The sequence below is a fragment of the Triticum aestivum genome, chromosome 1D (genome assembly GCF_018294505.1).
Source record: "Triticum aestivum cultivar Chinese Spring chromosome 1D, IWGSC CS RefSeq v2.1, whole genome shotgun sequence".
Taxonomy (NCBI): domain Eukaryota; kingdom Viridiplantae; phylum Streptophyta; class Magnoliopsida; order Poales; family Poaceae; genus Triticum; species Triticum aestivum.
In genome coordinates this window covers 203,781,193-203,799,140 of record NC_057796.1, presented here as the reverse complement: position 1 = coordinate 203,799,140, position 17,948 = coordinate 203,781,193, and the positions used below count along the sequence as shown (strand labels likewise).

Below are 17,948 nucleotides of genomic sequence, written 5' to 3'. Positions count from 1 at the left end.
AGCACTAGGTGACAAAGTTATTTTACTGTTTGTGTTCGAAGCATAAATAAATTCCAGAAAATGAGTTAAGACTTTGAAAATTAATATAAAATAATCCGTAACTCGGATGAAAATACTTTATACATGAAAGTTGCTCAGAACGACGAGACGAATCTGGATACGTAGCCTGTTCGTCCGCCACACATCCCTAGCATAGAGAACACACAACTTTCCCCCTCCGGTTCATCTGTCCGAAAACGCGAAACACCGGGGATACTTTCCCGGATGTTTCCCCCCTTCGCTGGTACCACCTCCTACCGCGTTAGGGCACACCTAGCACCGCGCATTGTCATGTCTTCCATCGTCATGCTTATGTTTGCATTATATTTATTGTTTCTTCCCCATCTTCTCTCGTTAGACACCGAGACCGACGCCGCTGCTACCCAGTACGACCACGGTGTTGACGACCCCTTCTTGCCAGAGCAACCAGGCAACCCCCCCTGATCACCAGATATCGCCTATTCTTCTCTATACTGCTTGCATTAGTGTAGTGTAGCGTGTTACTGCTTTCCGTTAATCCTATTCTGCTGCATAGCCTGTCATTGTTGCTACAGTTGTTACCCTTACCTGCAATCCTAAATGCTTAGTATAGGATGCTAGTATTCCATCTGTGGCCCTACACTCTTGTCCATCTGCCATGCTATACTACTTGTCCGTGATCACTTCAGGAGGTGATCATGGGCATATGATATATACTTTATACTGTTACATTACTTACGATACTGTTCGGAGATGGGGGCTGAAGGGGCAGGTGGCTCCATCCCGTTAGAGGTGGGCCTGGGTTCCCGATGGCCCCTGACTGTTACTTTGTGGCGGAGCGACGGGGCAGGTTGAGACCACCTAGGAGAGAGGTGGGCCTGGCCCTGGTCGGCATTCGCGGATACTTAACACGCTTAACGAGATCTTGGTATTTGATCTGAGTCTGGCCACTGGCCTATACGCACTAACCAACTACGCGGGAACAGTTATGGGCACTCGATGTCGTGGTATCAGCCAAGCCTTCGTGACGTCAGCGACTGAGCGGCGCGCGGTGGATTGGACTGGAACGCCTACTAGGCTAGGTCTGCTTCCGGCCGCCCACGCAACGTGCAGGTGTACAAGATGGGCCCAGACCCCTGCGCCATAGGATTTAGATCGGCGTGCTGACCTCTCTGTTGTGCCTAGGTGGGGCTGCGACGTGTTGATCTTCCGAGGCCGGGCATGACCCAGGAAAGTGTGTCCGGCCAAATGGGATCGAGCGTGTTGGGTTATGTGGTGCACCCCTGCAGGGAAGTTTATCTATTCGAATAGCCGTGATCTTCGGTAACAGGACGACTTGGAGTTGTACCTTGACCTTATGACAACTAGAACTGGATACTTAATAAAACACACTCTTCTAAGTGCCAGATATAACCCGGTGGTCGCTCTCTAACAGGGCAACGAGGAGAGGATCGCCGGGTAGGATTATGCTATGCGATGCTACTTGGTGAACTTACCATCTACTGTCTTCTACATGCTGCAAGATGGAGGCTGCCAGAAGCGTAGTCTTCGACAGGACTAGCTATCCCCCTCTTATTCTGGCATTCTGCAGTTCAGTCCATCGATATTGCCCCTTTACACAGATACCCATGCATATGTAGTGTAGATCCTTGCTTGCGAGTATTTTGGATGAGTACTCACGATTGCTTTTCTCCCTCTTTTCCCCCTTTCCATTCTACCTGGTTGTCGCAACCAGATGCTGGAGCCCAGGAGCCAGACGCCACCGTCGACGACGACTCCTACTACACCGGAGGTGCCTACTACTACATGCAAGCCGTTGACGACGGCCAGGAGTAGTTTAGGAGGATCCCAGGCATGAGGCATGCGCCTCTTTCGATCTGTATCCCAGTTTGTGCTATCCTTCTTAAGGCAAACTTGCTTAACTTATGTCTGTACTCAGATATTGTTGCTTCCGCTGACTCGTCTATGATCGAGCACTTGTATTCGAGCCCTCGAGGCCCCTGGCTTGTATTATGATGCTTGTATGACTTATTTTATTTTTAGAGTTGTGTTGTGATATCTTTCCGTGAGTCCCTGATCTTGATCGTACACGTTTGCGTGTATGATTAATGTACGATTGAATCGGAGGCGTCACATTACCAACTTATATAAATCATTAGAGAATCACATAGCATTTACCCTAAACACCACACAAATAGTTAGCTAACACACATTGCAGTTTTCCCACCGGTAAAAAATACCTACACTACTCCCCAAAACTGCCGCACACCGTACTGTCACCCCTCCAAAAAAGCATATCCATGACAAAAAATGCCACTCCTAAAATGCCATCCGAGATTGCAACCCTTCAAAATGCCAAACCTCTAAAATGCCACCCCCAGAAAATCAACAGAGGCTGCAAACCCTCCAAAAATGCCACCCCCTAGAACCAAATCTATGTTGAAAATGCACCCTCCAAAACTTAATACAGTTGTGTCGTGACAAAAACTCAGACGCCGCCGATGTCAAATTGACATCGACGCACGACAGCAGCCACCGCAACACCGGTCTGACGCAGTCCAGAAGACTACTAGGGTAATGCCTGCTCAACCCCTACCCTCAACAGCAACCTCCTCCCGCGCCACCTTCTCCATCCCTCCCGCCATTACTCTGCCCGCCTCTTCCTCCATGGCCTCGAAGCTTCCGCCGGGGACAAACACCGCGATTACCCAACAAAACATGAGAATGAACGAAAATCACTCGCTCGCAGACACCTCGACGAGCTACGAACATACCTCAATGCCAGCAACAACGCCGCATGTGCTGGATGAAATCTTGACGCCGACGAGGAGTTCACTTGGTGGGGAATGCGCCGCCGCCACTTACTGGGAATCGATGCGGCCCGAGGGAGCAAACAATGAGGAAGGGAAGGGGAATGGGAAGAAGAAACTGACTTGCGATTGAAAGGGGTGGGTGCGGGAGTTACTGTGCGTCGTGCAGGCGGTGGGTGTAAGGGAGTTCGCTCCAGACCACATTCCAAATGAATTGCTCGGGCAAACTGACGTGGCACATGGCAATGCCTTAAGATTCATCCGCAAGCGACCGATGGATCGATCGTGGTTCGCTGACTCTTGGCTCCTGGGGAACGTTCCCTACCTAACATTTTCGAAGAAAAAAAAGTTCCGACAGTAGGCATGTATGGCCAGAACTAGGCTTGGGCATAAAAACCGACCAACCGAAAACTGAACTGAAACCGAGACCGAATTAACCTTAAAAAAAAACTAAATTATGGCCCACGGGTCAGAAAAACTCGAGGTAAACCCTAAGCCCGGCAACTACTCTCAAAACACAGTCAGCCATACAGGTCGATCACGGGAGTTTTGACTCTTGAACCCGATTTCGAGCAACCGAGCGGCGAGCGGCGCGGGCGCGGGAGCGGCCAAGGAGTGCGACAGTGCGACCGGCAACCGGCAACCGGCGCGGCTTGCTGTCATCTCGGCGAAGGCGCGCCCAGGTTTGCCTCAACTTCTCGGTCTCAGCGTATAGCGGTCGACCTCGAATGGAATCCCCAGTGGTGTGCGCCTGCTTTCTTTTCTCGGGACATGTATGCGATATGCCACCACGCATTGTACGACGGGACTGGGCGCGTTCTTGGTTCCAGTTCAATCAAGAATGCCAGAGTTACCTCGTCCGCGTTGCGCCTGTGCGCTCTCTTCAGTACCCGCACTCCTCTCACGGCACCTGGAAGGTGTTCGGCGAAATGCCCGAGACGACGGGTCAGATGCCAGGCGGAATTCAGGGCCTGGCCCAGAAGATGCGCCCGAGCCTGTGTGCGGTGTATCTCTCGAGGGCTTTAGGAGAAGTAAGATTGTTGTGGGTTATGTATTCAAGATTTTGTGTTTAAGGTTTATTACTTGTTTGCGTCTCGATGCCTCCTCTGTCCTTGCAAAAGAAATGGCCATCGTGGTATTAAGGGTGATCACAAACTTGTCTTGAGCAGTGAGTTCTCCCTCGAGCGCATCTTTTTTTTTTAAGATCCAGCAATTGCTGGCCTTGCATGATCATCCCCTCACTATCTATGTCACGGTGGCTCCCCGAACAGGCTCTCGAGGCATCTTGCGCCTGCTATCCTCCAAAGCTCAATTGAGTTGGTGATCCTTTGTATAATATGTCGAGTGGATGGGAGCTTCTTTCTGAAAGTGCAGTGGTTCCGTTCCTGCCAGATCTCCCAGCACGCCAACAGCAGCAGAGTTCTGGCGCCCTTCTTCCACTTTGACTCGACGCCCTCGTAGATGTGGTGAGCAACCGCCGTGGAGGAGGCGTTGTGCCAGTCGTCCGTGGGCGCGAAGGAAGAGCAGCCCTGCCATCGTCCTATCTCCGTCCATACCTCATGTGTCTTCGTGCACTCCCAGAAGAGGTGATGAGCAGACTCGAGGTTCCGGACGCACATCTGACAGAAATAATCATTGGCCCAGCCCCGTCGTTGCAATCTGTTGTTGCACCATAGTCTATTCTGGAACATCAGCCAAGCAAACATCTTGATCTTCCCCGGCACCCAAACCCTCCAGATATCTTGATCAAAAGTTGTGGCAGCTCTCCCCACAAACTGCATCGCATAGGCTGATTTTAAAGAGTAGTTTCCTGAGCTTTCCCATTTCCATTTGATCTCATCCGCCACCTCCGCCTGCAGCCCTTCTGTCGCTCCCCTGATGGCTCTATGCATGTTCCGGAAGTCTGGAAGCAGCTCCTGGGCGCAGCCGTGCGCCAGGTCCTTTATCCAAGTGTCAGTGTTCAGTGCTTGCGTGACGGTTCTGTTCTTCCTCCTCGAATGCGTGAACAGCAGAGGGAATTGTTGGGCAAGGGCGGCCGGCCCTGCCCAGGAGGAGTGCCAGAAGGCTGCGGTTGCACCATTTCCGATCTTCACCGTAGTCGCCGCCATGAAGAGCGCTCTGTCCTCCGTGCTGCATGGTGTCTCCAACCCCACCCATGGGCGCTCCGGGTGTTGCCAAGTGATCCACAGCCACCTGAGTCGCAGGGCGCGGCTGAAGCTTTGCAGGTCATGGATGCCGAGGCCGCCGCACGCCGTCGGCGAGCACACGGACGGCTAGTTGATCTTGTAGTAATCTCTTCGTCTTGTCGCCAGAGGAAGCGCCTCCGGCACTTGTCCACCTCCTTGAACAGCTTCTTTGGTGCCTTCAACACTGTCAGTGCGATCGTCAGCATCACACTAAGCATGCAACGCACCAGCACACGTCTGCTCGAGATCGGCAACAGCTTGCCCTTCCATCCTGCTAGCCGGGCCTTGATCCTATCGATGATGAATTGGAGGTGCACGAGTCGGAGGCGACCTGGTGTCACTGGGAGGCCTAGGTACTTCATCGGAAACACCACGGTGGATCCCCCAAAACCCCCGAGCACCTCCTGAATGTTAAGCTCTTCACATCTAATAGGTGCGAAGATTTTACCGAGTTTATGCAGAGGCCCGTCGTGTTACCAAAATCGTGCAGGATGCTCATCAGATTGTCCACCTCCTGCCTACTGGGGTTTATGAAGACTACAACGTCGTCGGCGTACAGACTCACTATGAGTTTTAGCTCGCGCCCCGGAATTGGCATTAGGATTTGCTAGTCGACCGCCGCCGTCAGGAGATGGTGCAGGGGATCTATGGCTAAAATGAAGAGGAATGGCGACATGGGTTCACCCTGCCGGAGGCCACGCCGGTGCACTATGGTGTCGCCTGAGATCCCATTGAGCATGTAGGCAGAGGAGGAGGTGGCTATAAGCAGCCAACCCAATCACGGCAGCGCGCGCTAAACCCTAATCTTTGGAGCAGCTCCGGGAGGTATTCCCACGACACCATGTCGAACGCTTTCGCTATGTCCAGTTTCATGAGGAGGGCGGGGGTTTTTCGTCGATGAAGCGCTCGGACACTGTTTTGCACGAAGAGGTAGCTGTCGTGGATGCACTTGGTCCAGAGGAAAGCCGTCTGGGCTGGAGATATGATTGTGTGGATCACCTTCGCAAGCCGAATGAAGAGCACTTTAGAGATCAATTTTGTTACGGAGTGAATGAGACTAATCGGGCGGAAATCAGTGATCTTCATGGCCCCATCTTTTTTGGGTAGTAGGACAACTAGGGCAGTGTTAAGCGACGCGAGATCTCCCCCTGCTGGTGGAATACTGCCATGATGTCTAGTTTGATAATTGGCCAACAACATTTGAGGAATGTGCCATTGAAGCCGTCCGGCCCTGCGATTTCTCTTCCCGTGGATGATGCATAGGGTAGCCCGCTGGCTCACTGGTACCGTGGAGGAGTTGCTTGCTTGGCGCGCGCTCTGCCGTGTTGGTGTCACCGTCGTCTTCCTGGTCCTGAGCGGTGTCTTTGCCCGCACCTTGCCTTGCCCGAGCAGCCGACGGAGGGATGTTGGTGAAGAGCTGCCCCGACGCCCCGCTGCCGCTTCCTTTTCCCAGCTGAAGGTGGCACACCTGGTTTGTCACCGCTCTGAGCTGTAGGGAGTGGGTGATCGCCGCCTCGGGGGTGTGACGCGCCAGCGAGAGAGCCGGTCCCATGTCTATCGGGTCGCCGTTTCCCGCGCTCCCTCCGCTGGCGAAGTTTAGTGGCTTGTCGAGCTTAGCCGCCACCGTGGCATCGAGCTCGGAAGCGCGCGAGTCCGGGCGTGATGGAGGAAGCACGTCTACTGCACCGTCGAAGAAGTCAGCAACCGGGTCCACCCTGGTGGGGGCCTTTGTGGCGTAAGCGGCCTCGGAGGAGCAAGGAGGGGCGACGGTGGATGCACCCGGAACGGCAGACGAGTGCCCCGGCCCCTTGCTGCGGCTGGTTGCACGCTGCCCCTTGCTGAGGTTGGCCGCCTGCTGGTTGCCGTGTCCGGCGGAGGAGCGGCGCCCACGCTGCGTGCCCTGGCGGTGGCGTGACACCGGGGTGCGGCTCCTGTGGCGGTTCGAGGAAGAACCCGCCGTCGCCGGCTCCTTGCCGCGCGCCCGACCAAGCAAGGTGTCCTTCCAGGAACGCCGTTGGCCACTGTGGCCGTCGTCTCCGTCATGGCCGCGCCTTGGCCTCGTCGAGGGCATGCCCCGACAGCCCGTGGACGCCACACGCACCTGGGAGCCCCGCGCCGGTCAGGCCCCAGCACTGGCTTGCCGTCCTCCTTGCCATGCACCCAGCCGCCCATGGGTGGGTTCCGCGGGTACGGGCGGTCGTCCTCGTCCTCTTCGGAGGAGGGGATGCCGCTTTGCCTTGAGTGGGATGAGCGCGGAGACAGGGGCGTCCAGTCCTCGATGCGGTCCAGGTGCACCAGGACGTCCCACCTCTTGAGATGCGCGGTGGCGCCACCGCGCGGCTTGGCGGGGAGAAGCCGAACATCTCTTCGACGAGGCCAACCCCCTTGGTGTCCTTCCAGAGCGTGCGCCGCGTGGGGATGTGGGCGAGGTCGGCGACCCATGCCCACATGGCGAAAGTCTTTGTGTCGGCGCGCTCGAACGTGCGGCTATCCAGCCGGTCGATGATCACCTTGTCCCCCAGCGCGTCCGCGGTGCCCTCCAAGGTCTAGAGCATCATGGGCAGCTTCTCAATGACGATGCGCACATGGATCATCTAGGTCTCGAGCAGCGCGTGCATGTCCTCCCTCCAAGGCTCCAGCAGGAATGTGACTTCGTCCACCACCAGCGAGCCACGACGCACGACGAGCTCCTTGTGTGCCGGCAGGTTGAAGTGGATAAAGAAGTCTTCGGGGTTGTGGTTGGTGATGCGGAGGTGGTGCGCAGGGATCTGGAACTCCTTCTCAATGGTCTTGCCGATGGAGTAGGGGCTGACCGCGTGGATCTTGCTCACCGCGGTGACCACGGCGGCATGTTGCTGGAGCAGGAAGAGCTGCTGCTCCATGTCCGGCGAGGAAGCGATGACCTTGTGGCTGTTGCGCGGCCGGCGCTGATGGTCGATGTAGGGGGCGTCCGCCGCAGCCATCGCCGCCGGACTGGGGAAAACAAGGCGCTCGCGCACCAGTCGCGGCTCACCCAGCCTCTCCTTCACCGTGCCGCCCCCCGTCGATTCTTCGGGTTCAGCATGCACTCTCTGCCGAAATGCCCGGCCTTCTTGCAAATGATGCAGTGCAGTGGGTCTCTACAATCTATCCGGCGATGGTGGGGTCTGAGGCAATGAAAACAAAGGCCTTTGAATCTGCTTAAGAAGGCCTCGTGCCCGTGGGAGGACCTTTTGCCCCTGCGCTGGCTCCCCGCGCCGACCAGCGGATCTTTGCTTGCGCGCCTGCTCTTGCGGGATTGATAGGTCATCCATCCCTCCTCATCAATGGCGCCGGAGGAGTGAATGTGCGTGGATGGAGTGACCACGATTGATTTGAGCAAGGGAGGGGGCACAACCATGATGATCTAACGCAGGATTCGCGGCGGCGTATCCCAACGCCAGCCCGCAGAGGAGGACGGGGTGGCTGGAACCTCAGAGGAACCGGGGGACATATCCCGACCAGCGGAAGCACCGCATTGAAGGCTGGCCGGTGGAGACGCGGGATCCCGGAGCTGGGGGCACGGAGGTATGGGCGGAGGCGAGCGCCCGGGTGGGCGGTGGTAGGCGTGCGGTGCCCGCCGCGGCCGGAGTGGCCAGCGGCGCGGTGTGCGGGGAAGCCTAGTCCTACAGCCGAGCGCTACTCCTCCTTTCGTGATTTTAGGGTGTCAAAAACTCAAAATCCATGAAATCCCCTCGAGCGTATCACTTGCAGAATTCTCCAACCTTTCGTTTTCATGGTGGTAATCATTGTTTCTAAATTTGAAAGAGGATTTGTGGTACCGCTTTGATCTAGGGGTCACTTTATTTATGTATTTTTTGAGACTGTTTGCAGAGCACCCAGATATTGCAAGTCAGTGTCCAACAAGTTGTCTGCCTGAATAAAACGTTGTTTTAGTTGGTCTCCTCATCTGAAATAGATTCAGTGAGCTGACAAGCCAAGTAACTGTATGAAAGTAATGATCAAAATAGAGCAATTGTTATGTATCTTTGGATTATATTTCGATTGCGAGCATCTACAGTGGGTTTCCCTGTTGGTGCGTTGAACTCGCTTCTTCCCTTTCCCGTCTCCTGAACAATCTTGGATCGGCTTTGTATTTCCGTTATGCTTCAATGGAAAGGGGTTTAGCCCGGTTAAAAAAAAGTATCTTTGGAAAAACAGTATGTAGTTGGTCTCCTCATCTGAAATAAAACGTTGTTTTAGTTGGTCTCCTCATCTGAAATAGATCCACTGAGCTGACAAGCCAAGTAACTTAATGAAAAAAATCAAAATAGAGCAATTGTTATGTATCTTTGGAAAAACAATACAGGAGATAGTTCCAGAAGGTTCATTGGATTGCCCAGATATATTACTTCATCCGCAAAAGCCAATCAGTTGCGCCAATCAGTCTGACTGCTTGTAACCACATGTAAGTAGAATTGTTCATCATTTGACCACATTCTAGGCTATGTTGGATTGACTGAAGAGGGTGTCGAAAGAGACTAGGAATAGTCTGTAACTTGCTTCTGCTTAGAGCAGGTCAAGGAATTTCCATGCCACTGTGTAAATCACCTTTCCTCCGACGCTAGCTCTTCAGGTACATTACAAGTGTATCTTTGGCATCTAGTGGTATATAATTCAAAAGTTAAAGCCGTCGAGGAGGCAGATTGCAGACCCTAAGTCTGATATGATGCTTTCAGCAAACACCTGTTGAGTTGTCTTGCAATTTTTTCATGAAATTCGTTGAAAACTCTGCTAATTTCATTTAAACTCTCGTGTTTACTGCAGATCTACTAAAGCAATCACATGGCAACTCTGAAAGATGCAGTAGCACGGAAGCCTATACTGGCAACAATCCGCCTGCTTGTTCCAGCTGGTGCTGCACGTCCTGCACCACCAGTTGGTCCGGCACTCGGTTTTTATAGGCTCAATTTGATGGCATTCTGCAAGGATTTCAATGCAAGGACCCAGAAATACAAGGCAGAAACTCCTATGCAGGTCACGCTAACTGCCTACAAAGATAGCACTTTCGAGTTTGTAGTCAAGTCGCCGTCCGTTTCATGGTTCCTCAAGAAGGCAGCAGGAATTGAGACCGCCAGCACTCGTCCTGGTCACAACGTTGTGTCATCCCTAACACTCCGCCACGTTTATGAGATTGCAAAACTTAAACAAGCTGACCCCTTCTGCAAGCATATGTCGCTCGAGGCGTTGTGCAAATCTATCATTGGCACAGCTAACTCAATGGGCATTGAGATTGTCAAGGATCTCTGAGTGGATTGGCTCGTCTCCAATAGTACCAAGCTCCTACCTTCCTAGGTGACATTTGTGAGCTGTAGTTTCTCATTGATGTGGGAGAAGATGGGAGTTCTTCAATTGTTGATCCTTACTGAGCTCTTCAGCCCAGGCAATATTTTCATTTTCTTCATACCCAGTCTTCAGCTGTTCCTGCTGCAATGTTGATCTCTTCCATGGGAGATATTTCATGGAAAATAATGTTACTTCTGAGCTTGCGCCAGACGAACAATATTATCCATTTCTGTTACCTTGCCAAGTTGCTAGTTGTTTGTTTACTTTTGGTATCATTGTCATTTCTCGTGTAATGGCAATGTATTTGAAACACAAATATGTAATGGTTAATTTTGGCGCTTTTACATGACTTTTACTTGCAACTTTAAATATCTTATCATTCTCAGATCTTTCTCAGTGTAATCAGCAGTTAACTCTGCTAATTCTATTTGATGGAATGAACACCAGCACACGATATCATTGAAAGAGAAGCAGTCATACTCAACAGATATTGCCTTTTTTTTGGTTAGGCAGCATCAAATAAGCCGAATTCTGAGTGTGGCTTCCAACTAAAGCATATTCCCTCTGTTCAAAATACTTGTCGTGGTTTTAGTTCGAACTTAACTGAAACCATGACAAGTATTTTGGTACAAAGGGAGTACAAGCAATCTTATGTATCGACTAAAATACTTTTTGCATCTTACTGTTCCAAGGGAATGGCCAACACCAGAGTAGGAATTTAGAGTTAGAATTTACAGCCAATTCATGGACGAATCTGAATTGAAAATCTTACCAAAGTAGGAATTAAGATTTGGGATTTACAATCAGCTCAGGGAAATCTGAACCTAAAATCTCGCACAGTAAATTTAAATAAATAGCAACGTATTATTCTTTTATTTCCTCAAGAACAAGGTACTGTAAAGCTATTGAGTATTTAGCTGCTCTTGCTTCCTTGGTTCCACTTTGTGGAGTGCTGATGTTCTTGAGTAGATATGAACCTAAGCCGTCACCTGAGGAAAGACAGTAAGATTAAATCATGAAAACATACTAGCTCAAGAGTCATCAAATTTATATTCACTTTATGGCCATAAAAACAAATATTGGGAAAGTTCTATGGATTTCAAATAAGGCGAATTGGCATTTTGAACTAAATGTCCTCGTGTACTTTGGCATTTTCACCTGGGTACTCTCGACAAAGGCATCTTATAATATGGAAAAGAGAATAAGCAAACCAACCAGCTGGCATGCCTTATATGGGATGCAAAATGTACTACTAAGGGATGACAAATGGCAGTACAAAATGCTTACTTAATAAATGTACGAATGCACAATAATAATGGCTACATACACAGTTTACCTTGGATTGTATATATGGAACCTATCCATCTCTTGTAGATGAACAGGGACCTTGGGTTGTCACCTTGATGTACATCAGAGAGCAAGAGGTTGCAAGATCCAATGGTTCCAAGCTTTGCACTACAAAAGGGATTGAGATGTCTTACTCTAAACAACATAGAAAATGGAGATACTTAAAGATCTGGGTTTGACTTCATCACTTACTTTGCATGCGAAATAGCATTTTGACACAACGCTAATATGCGAACCAATGCTAGATCACGAGCCCTAGTATTTCCATATCTTAACTGACAGCTCCTATTACAGCTTCAACATGGTAAGAATTAGTCATATAAAATATCAAGAGTCTGTATTTTACGTCAATTAAAGAGCTTATAATTTCTTTATTTTGATGGTTGACATCTCAATAACATCTGACCATCCTGAACAGAGTAAAGGTGATCTATAACCAAAGGTTTCAGTAAAACAATTGAAAGCATGTTATGAATGGAATATGCTGAGCTAGGAGACAAAAGGACACCCAGCACACTGTAATGACTTGGTACATACAGTATTAGATATTACCATTATTTATATTAACTACAAATGCTGAAAATCCTCAACTGCGTTTCTTAGAAGAAAAATATCAGAAACAAATCCATCTCATGGTTAAAGTCCAAAAGGAGAATTGTGTAACACATTGTTGTAAGTGTCATTAATGGTCAGCAGAAAGGAAAAAATGATAGCACCTCTCCGAAAAGAAACCGGTAAAATCATCGACAATGACTGCAGCAGGAAAGTCGTCAAGCAGGTGAAATGCAGCGAAGTACTTCCTGATTCCCTCATCGTCTTCAATGTATCTGCAGGCATAGAATGCACAGAACTAAGCATAAATTAGTTATGACTGCATGATATAGCCGAGTCTACCATATCACCATAATTCCAAACATTAAACCGGTCCGAATAAACACTGAAAATGTCACAGTACATAGCATGACCAATACTCTTACTCTTATGGAGTTTAAGCAAGATATTACAAAAGTAAACCAGCATTGTAGGTTCAACACTCCTTACTTGATTTGTATTCTCTGAAGCACGCTCAGGGATGGCTCAACACCCTGGAAGCAAGAGGAAAAGTTGTGGCTTCAGAAATCGGGAACAACCAGCGTATCCAGTTTCACCTCATTAGCTAAACTGGCAGGCAAGAATCCTCACCTGGGACAAGAAGGGGGGGCTGTTCTCCAACCTCCCCTTGCTGCAAATGAACACCACGTGCCGACCGCTCTCCGCCGCACGGTTTATGGCGAACTGGAAAAGGAGCGAGGTCTTCCCGCTGTTACACAGCAGCAAGAAAGGCCACAAAATCGATGCGGCGGGGAGTGAGGTAAGCACGGATCACGGGGATAACGTACTGGATGAAACGCATGGATTTTACGACAGCTTCGGTTTGCTCCGGCGCGCAGGACGGAAAGGAGCTAGTTTCAGCAAGCCGAGGGAAGTTTGGGAGGCGGCATACCAGCACGGAGGGCCCGAGAGGAGGATGATGCCGGCGTCGTCGAACGGAGGTGCGGCGGTGGACGTGCCGGAGAAGAACCTCTCCGCCATTGAAATGTTCGGTAGACGTAGGGATTTAGTCGCCGAAATAAGGAGGAGGCAGCGGTGCCGGTGAGCTGTTCGGTAGAATGGCGCCTCCCGGGTAGCGGAGATAGCGGACAGTTATTCGGGAAATACCCCTTGGCTCTCGGATGCACCAGCACCTCATATGAAAAATTATTTTAGCAATTGCCAAAAAACTCAACAAATTCTGAAACTTTCTGAAAACAAAGTTGACCTTTTGTCGTACTCGTATAAAAAGTTTCGCTAAGTAAAAAAAACCCCGTTGATTTCAGGTAAAAGAAATAATCAGGACCAAAAGTATGAACAGTAATGTGAAAACAAACCTGTTGATTTCAGGTAAAAAAAATAATCAGGACCAAAAGTATGAACAGTTATGTGTATATAGTGTTGATTTTGTTTGTTTATTTTTTCGCCCGGAACACCATTTTTCAAGGACACGTCCCTGGAGACGTGTCATGCTTATAGAAGGAAATACGAGAACGGTGTGCATGTATGAAAAAAATAAAACGGCATCTGGACGACTCACTGTCGCTCGACATGTCCACCTGTATTAAAGGACCCAAAACGCCTATCTCTAAATAGTGATGCGGTAGTCTAGTTGCTCCCCTCGTTGTGGATTCGTTGCAACACTACGCTCACCGCGGGGTGGCTCCAGTGAAGACCACGTCATTTTGATGCGCCCAAATGGTCCAGGTGATCAAGATGATACTGATCAAAGTATCTCTATCCACTGCTCTTGGAAGACCACCAGTGAAGCAACTCCTTATCAGGTGCAGGCATCGAGTGCCCAAGCCGGCAAGCCCCCATGACCCCGATACTGCGTGCCAAATCTACCGAGCAAACACACATCCCAACAGGATATGTTGTAGAGACTCGGGCTCCTCAACACAAAAGGGGCAAGCCTGCTGATGTGGTAGGCTTGACGCTGCAATTTGTTAGCAGTACAACACCTATCCTTCGGGGCTAGCCAAGCAAACATCTTGTAGGTTGAATGTGCCTGCGAAGGACAAACCCGGTCTGCTCCTGATGCCGCCACACGGCCGCCAAAGAGAGCCATGTAGGTCGTCCGCACTGAGAAGCGATGGTCACCCTCCCACACCCATATTAGTGCATCGACCGACCCCTCAAGTGGAATGTTGGTCGTCCACTCCTCCATGTGGAGAAACTCCTGAAGCGCGTCCACATTGAGATTCAGGCTAACAGCCCTCCAGCAACCTCCTCACACCCCTTCTCTCACCGTGCGGGATCGATCTCCCTAGTCTAAGCGGAGGCAGATAGGCATGATGTGATGTCGCTGATGTGACCTTCTTGGAGCCACCAATCAATACAAAAGAGAGTGTGACTACCGTCCCTAATGATTGATCTAGTGACGACACTAAAGATCACCAGTGATTATGCGGGCATCTGGATGTTGGAGTCTCACCACGCCTTCTCAGCCACCGCGCGCTGCAACCAAGGTCATCTAGCACACAAGGCTATGTTGAGCATTCTAAGCCATTGGAGATAAAGGTATCGTTGTTGTCATGTCATTTTCTAAATAGGTGAGTAATGCTGCTTTATTTTGCTAACATGTGGTGCTACATGTTACATGCACATCCACAAGCTGCACAATTTTGGTATGCTCTACTAGCGGAGGAGGATAAAATGTCAGTGGTTTTTTATACTTATTGTGTCACAAATGATAATGTGAAGATGCAAACTCGCACATATCAAGGTGATCTCTCTCAAATTAATTTAGAGGAGAATTCAGGGTGTGAACACATTAGGAAGGCTAAGTTACCCCTCTTCTGAATCAAGCAAGGAGTGGTAAGAAGAGGTCATGCCCTTATTCACCAAGTTCTAAGATGAATAAAAATTGGACAAGTGAAAATGCTAAAAATGAGGCTTTTGTGCGCATGATGGCAACCTTTGTTGCTATGGAGGAGAGGGGGGGTGCATAGGAGAGTGCAAAAAAGACTGCAGATCCAAAAACATAAGAGATTCAAGACATGATGGCCATGGTGGATGCAGATGGTGCCAAACCAAGAAGTGATGAGCATTTCTATTACTCCTTAATTGCTGAACATAACGGAGTTCAATTTGTTGTTACTTTTACCCATGATTACAATGACAAAGTAGTATGATTTCTAAAGGAAATTTGGAGGATTTCAATACATATATTTTTTGAGATGTTAATCATGAACGATTGAAGATGGCATGTCACTCTTCGTGTATTTTAGAAATCCTGCAAATCAAAGAGGCCCGTGTTCAAAACTACAGCTAGGCACTAATATGTTGTCTTCGTTTGCATATACGAGCAGGCTGAAAAGCGGAAAATATGCGGCAAGATAACAATCCCATTAAATGCCTTATTCTTCATCTCACAGAAATTACTTTAAACGAGTACCAAGGCACCACACCAGAGATTAAATTAGTGAGGTTCTTTATTCAGAAAGCAAGTGTGCTCAAGGTAATGAGGTTTGCCCTACATATAGCATGCATAAGTGAATGGTTTGCTAATCAGCTCAGGCGTCTACAGCTGAATGGAAAATGCTCTGCAGAAGCAGAATTTCAGTTTGTAACTTCATCTGACAAATTGTTCGGAAGTTACTATATCAAGCCGCTATATGACTTCTTGGTGGCTGATCCTTTCATAGAAATAATGCATAAACCAGATTCTGAAGAAGATGGATTTGATTTGTAAGAACAGTTTGAACCTTGTAATTTTTGAATTTAGGCCTTGTAATGTTGGAATTTGAACCTTGATATTTCTGGTATTTGTGATATAACGTAAGGATGTTTAATTTAGTTATGCAATCATGTCCTTATAAATATATATGTTGTTGTTCCATAGACAGAGCATAGATATTGTGCAGACTGAGGAAATCCCAGCATGCAGATTAAACTACGGAACCCGTCAGTGATTATTTCATCAATCGCTGACAATTTTTTACCACTAACCGTTTACCCACAACACACACAACTTATCTGGAGCAATCGTCTGTGTTATTATCGGTCTTCCCACACATTTATGATTACCGACCTGTTTCCCGTGAATCACACGCATCTTGTTTAGACGAACCGTTTCTTGTTTTGGCTCGTCGCAAATAGTTCATCCAAGTGAACTGTATGCCATCTATCAAACACACCTTGATCTGGCTGACTGTTCCTGCTATGTCCGCTAATCGCAAATAGTTAATCCGAGTGAACTATATGTCGTATATCGCAGACACCTTGATCTGGCTAACTGTTTTTGTTGTTATGCTCATCGCAAACAATTCGTATGAATCAACTGTATGCCATGTAGCACACACGTAACTCTAATCTGAATCATGCTTGATGTCTCAGCCATCGCACATTGTTCGTCTTATTGGTAATGGTTTTATTATGAAACCATTTACGATTCATGCATCACACACAGTTTGATCGAAGGGTCTCTTATTCATGTGTCGCGTTAGCAGCATCCTGCAGTAGTGTTCCACAAGCTCCTGGGTTGAAAAAAGTTTGCTCCATAGAGGCAGAGGTTCAGAGGCAGAATCGAACTATGCTCACGGCACCATAAGTGGATGCAGGAGGAAGAGGTGTTCGGCTTCTCCAAAGATTTGAATGTAACTTTATTTTTCTGTTACGGGTGAGTTTGTAAGGACACATGTTCCTTAATATTTGGCCTTAGGCCTTTTCACAAAGGAAAAAGGAATTATTGCTTTTTGGACAATGAAGTGTGGATGTGAAAAACACACCCTAATGTCCTTCATCAGCGCCTAGTTCAACTTTGCACCGTCATCAGATGGAATACTACTGGTGCATGGAATAGTCTTTGGGTGGCTTGGCGGCTCTGCGTAAGGGAAAAGGCAGTCCCCCCGCCGCTGGATGGAGATGCCGCCTAGCTCCAAACTTGGCCCGTTGGCACACTCGTTCTGGCGGTTTAAATAAAAAAGCTCTCTGAAGAGCAGCAGACTGGGTTCTTCTCCAAGGTAAACCTCGCAGAACACTTGGAAGTTGCAGATATTGGACACTGAGTTGGGTCCTATGTCCTGAGGCCGCAGATCGAAGAAATTCAGAACGTCTCTGAAAAACTTTGAGCCGGGCGGTGCGAAGCCCCGACTCATGTGATCCGCAAAAATGACCACCTCCCCGTCCCTTGGCTGTGGTCTCTCCTCTGACGGGTCGGGGGCACGGTAGGACATGACGTCCTTCTTGGGCAGATAGCCTGACTTGACAAACTCTGCTAACGTCTCGTTGGTGACATTGGACCTCATCCAGTTGCAAGTGATGGAGGCTTTAGGAGCTTTGGGAGGCATGGTGACTGTTGGAAGCCTATGATACAGGGAAAAATGTCCGGTTTAATAATGAGCCGGAGGAGACTTACAAGTCAAGGTTTAAGGTGGCGGCTTATCGAGGGGACTAATGACATATGCCTAAGTGCACTGGGCTATTTAAGCCGCTTGAAGTACTGAGAGTAATTCGATTGTCTACGGCCTTATCACAGATGAGCCGGAAAATTCTATGGTGCATGGTCTCCTTTAAGTCGGAGGGTTCTACGGCGCGTGTTTTCTTTAAGCCGGAAATGTAAACCGCCATGGCTCAACGAGGGCAGTTTTTTTACTAAGTATGGTGAAAACAGGTTTCACACATTGCGGTAAATATTTTGGATCAAAGTGCTCGGGCAAAAGAAAAGTTTCTAGACCTAGAAACAGACGCGAGGGAAGTTCTTGAGCTC

General features: G+C 49.1%; 2 protein-coding genes and 1 pseudogene across 2 annotated transcripts; 1 reads left to right on the top strand and 2 right to left on the bottom strand.

The window, feature by feature from the left end:
• Positions 1–3,291: 3,291 nt before the first annotated feature.
• LOC123180983 (50S ribosomal protein L11) lies at positions 3,292–10,703 on the top strand. The gene is made up of 2 exons (XM_044593185.1): positions 3,292–3,511; positions 9,800–10,703. The coding sequence occupies exon 2, from the start codon at positions 9,818–9,820 to the stop codon at positions 10,280–10,282; it is 465 nt and encodes a 154-aa protein (XP_044449120.1). The 5' UTR covers positions 3,292–3,511; positions 9,800–9,817; the 3' UTR covers positions 10,283–10,703.
• LOC123158404 (uncharacterized) lies at positions 5,774–7,124 on the bottom strand (annotated as a pseudogene).
• Positions 10,704–10,970: 267 nt separating the features above from the next.
• LOC123180982 (uncharacterized) lies at positions 10,971–13,356 on the bottom strand. Its single transcript, XM_044593184.1, has 7 exons — positions 13,149–13,356; positions 12,848–12,965; positions 12,707–12,750; positions 12,382–12,492; positions 11,858–11,950; positions 11,655–11,773; positions 10,971–11,307 (listed from the first exon to the last, which is right to left on the bottom strand). Exons 1-7 carry the CDS (start codon positions 13,235–13,237, stop codon positions 11,183–11,185), a joined length of 699 nt encoding a protein of 232 aa, XP_044449119.1. The 5' UTR covers positions 13,238–13,356; the 3' UTR covers positions 10,971–11,182.
• Positions 13,357–17,948: the final 4,592 nt, after the last annotated feature.

Excerpts from the sequence above, each read along its gene's own strand:
- LOC123180983 (XM_044593185.1), top strand. The coding sequence starts at position 9,818 with ATGGCAACTCTGAAAGATGCAGTAGCACGGAAGCCTATACTGGCAACA.
- LOC123180982 (XM_044593184.1), bottom strand. The coding sequence starts at position 13,237 with ATGGCGGAGAGGTTCTTCTCCGGCACGTCCACCGCCGCACCTCCGTTC. Across the intron at positions 12,966-13,148 it reads CTCTCGGGCCCTCCGTGCTG|CGGGAAGACCTCGCTCCTTT; the intron begins GTATGCCGCCTC and ends GCTGTGTAACAG. Across the intron at positions 11,774-11,857 it reads AATGCTATTTCGCATGCAAA|TGCAAAGCTTGGAACCATTG; the intron begins GTAAGTGATGAA and ends TCCCTTTTGTAG.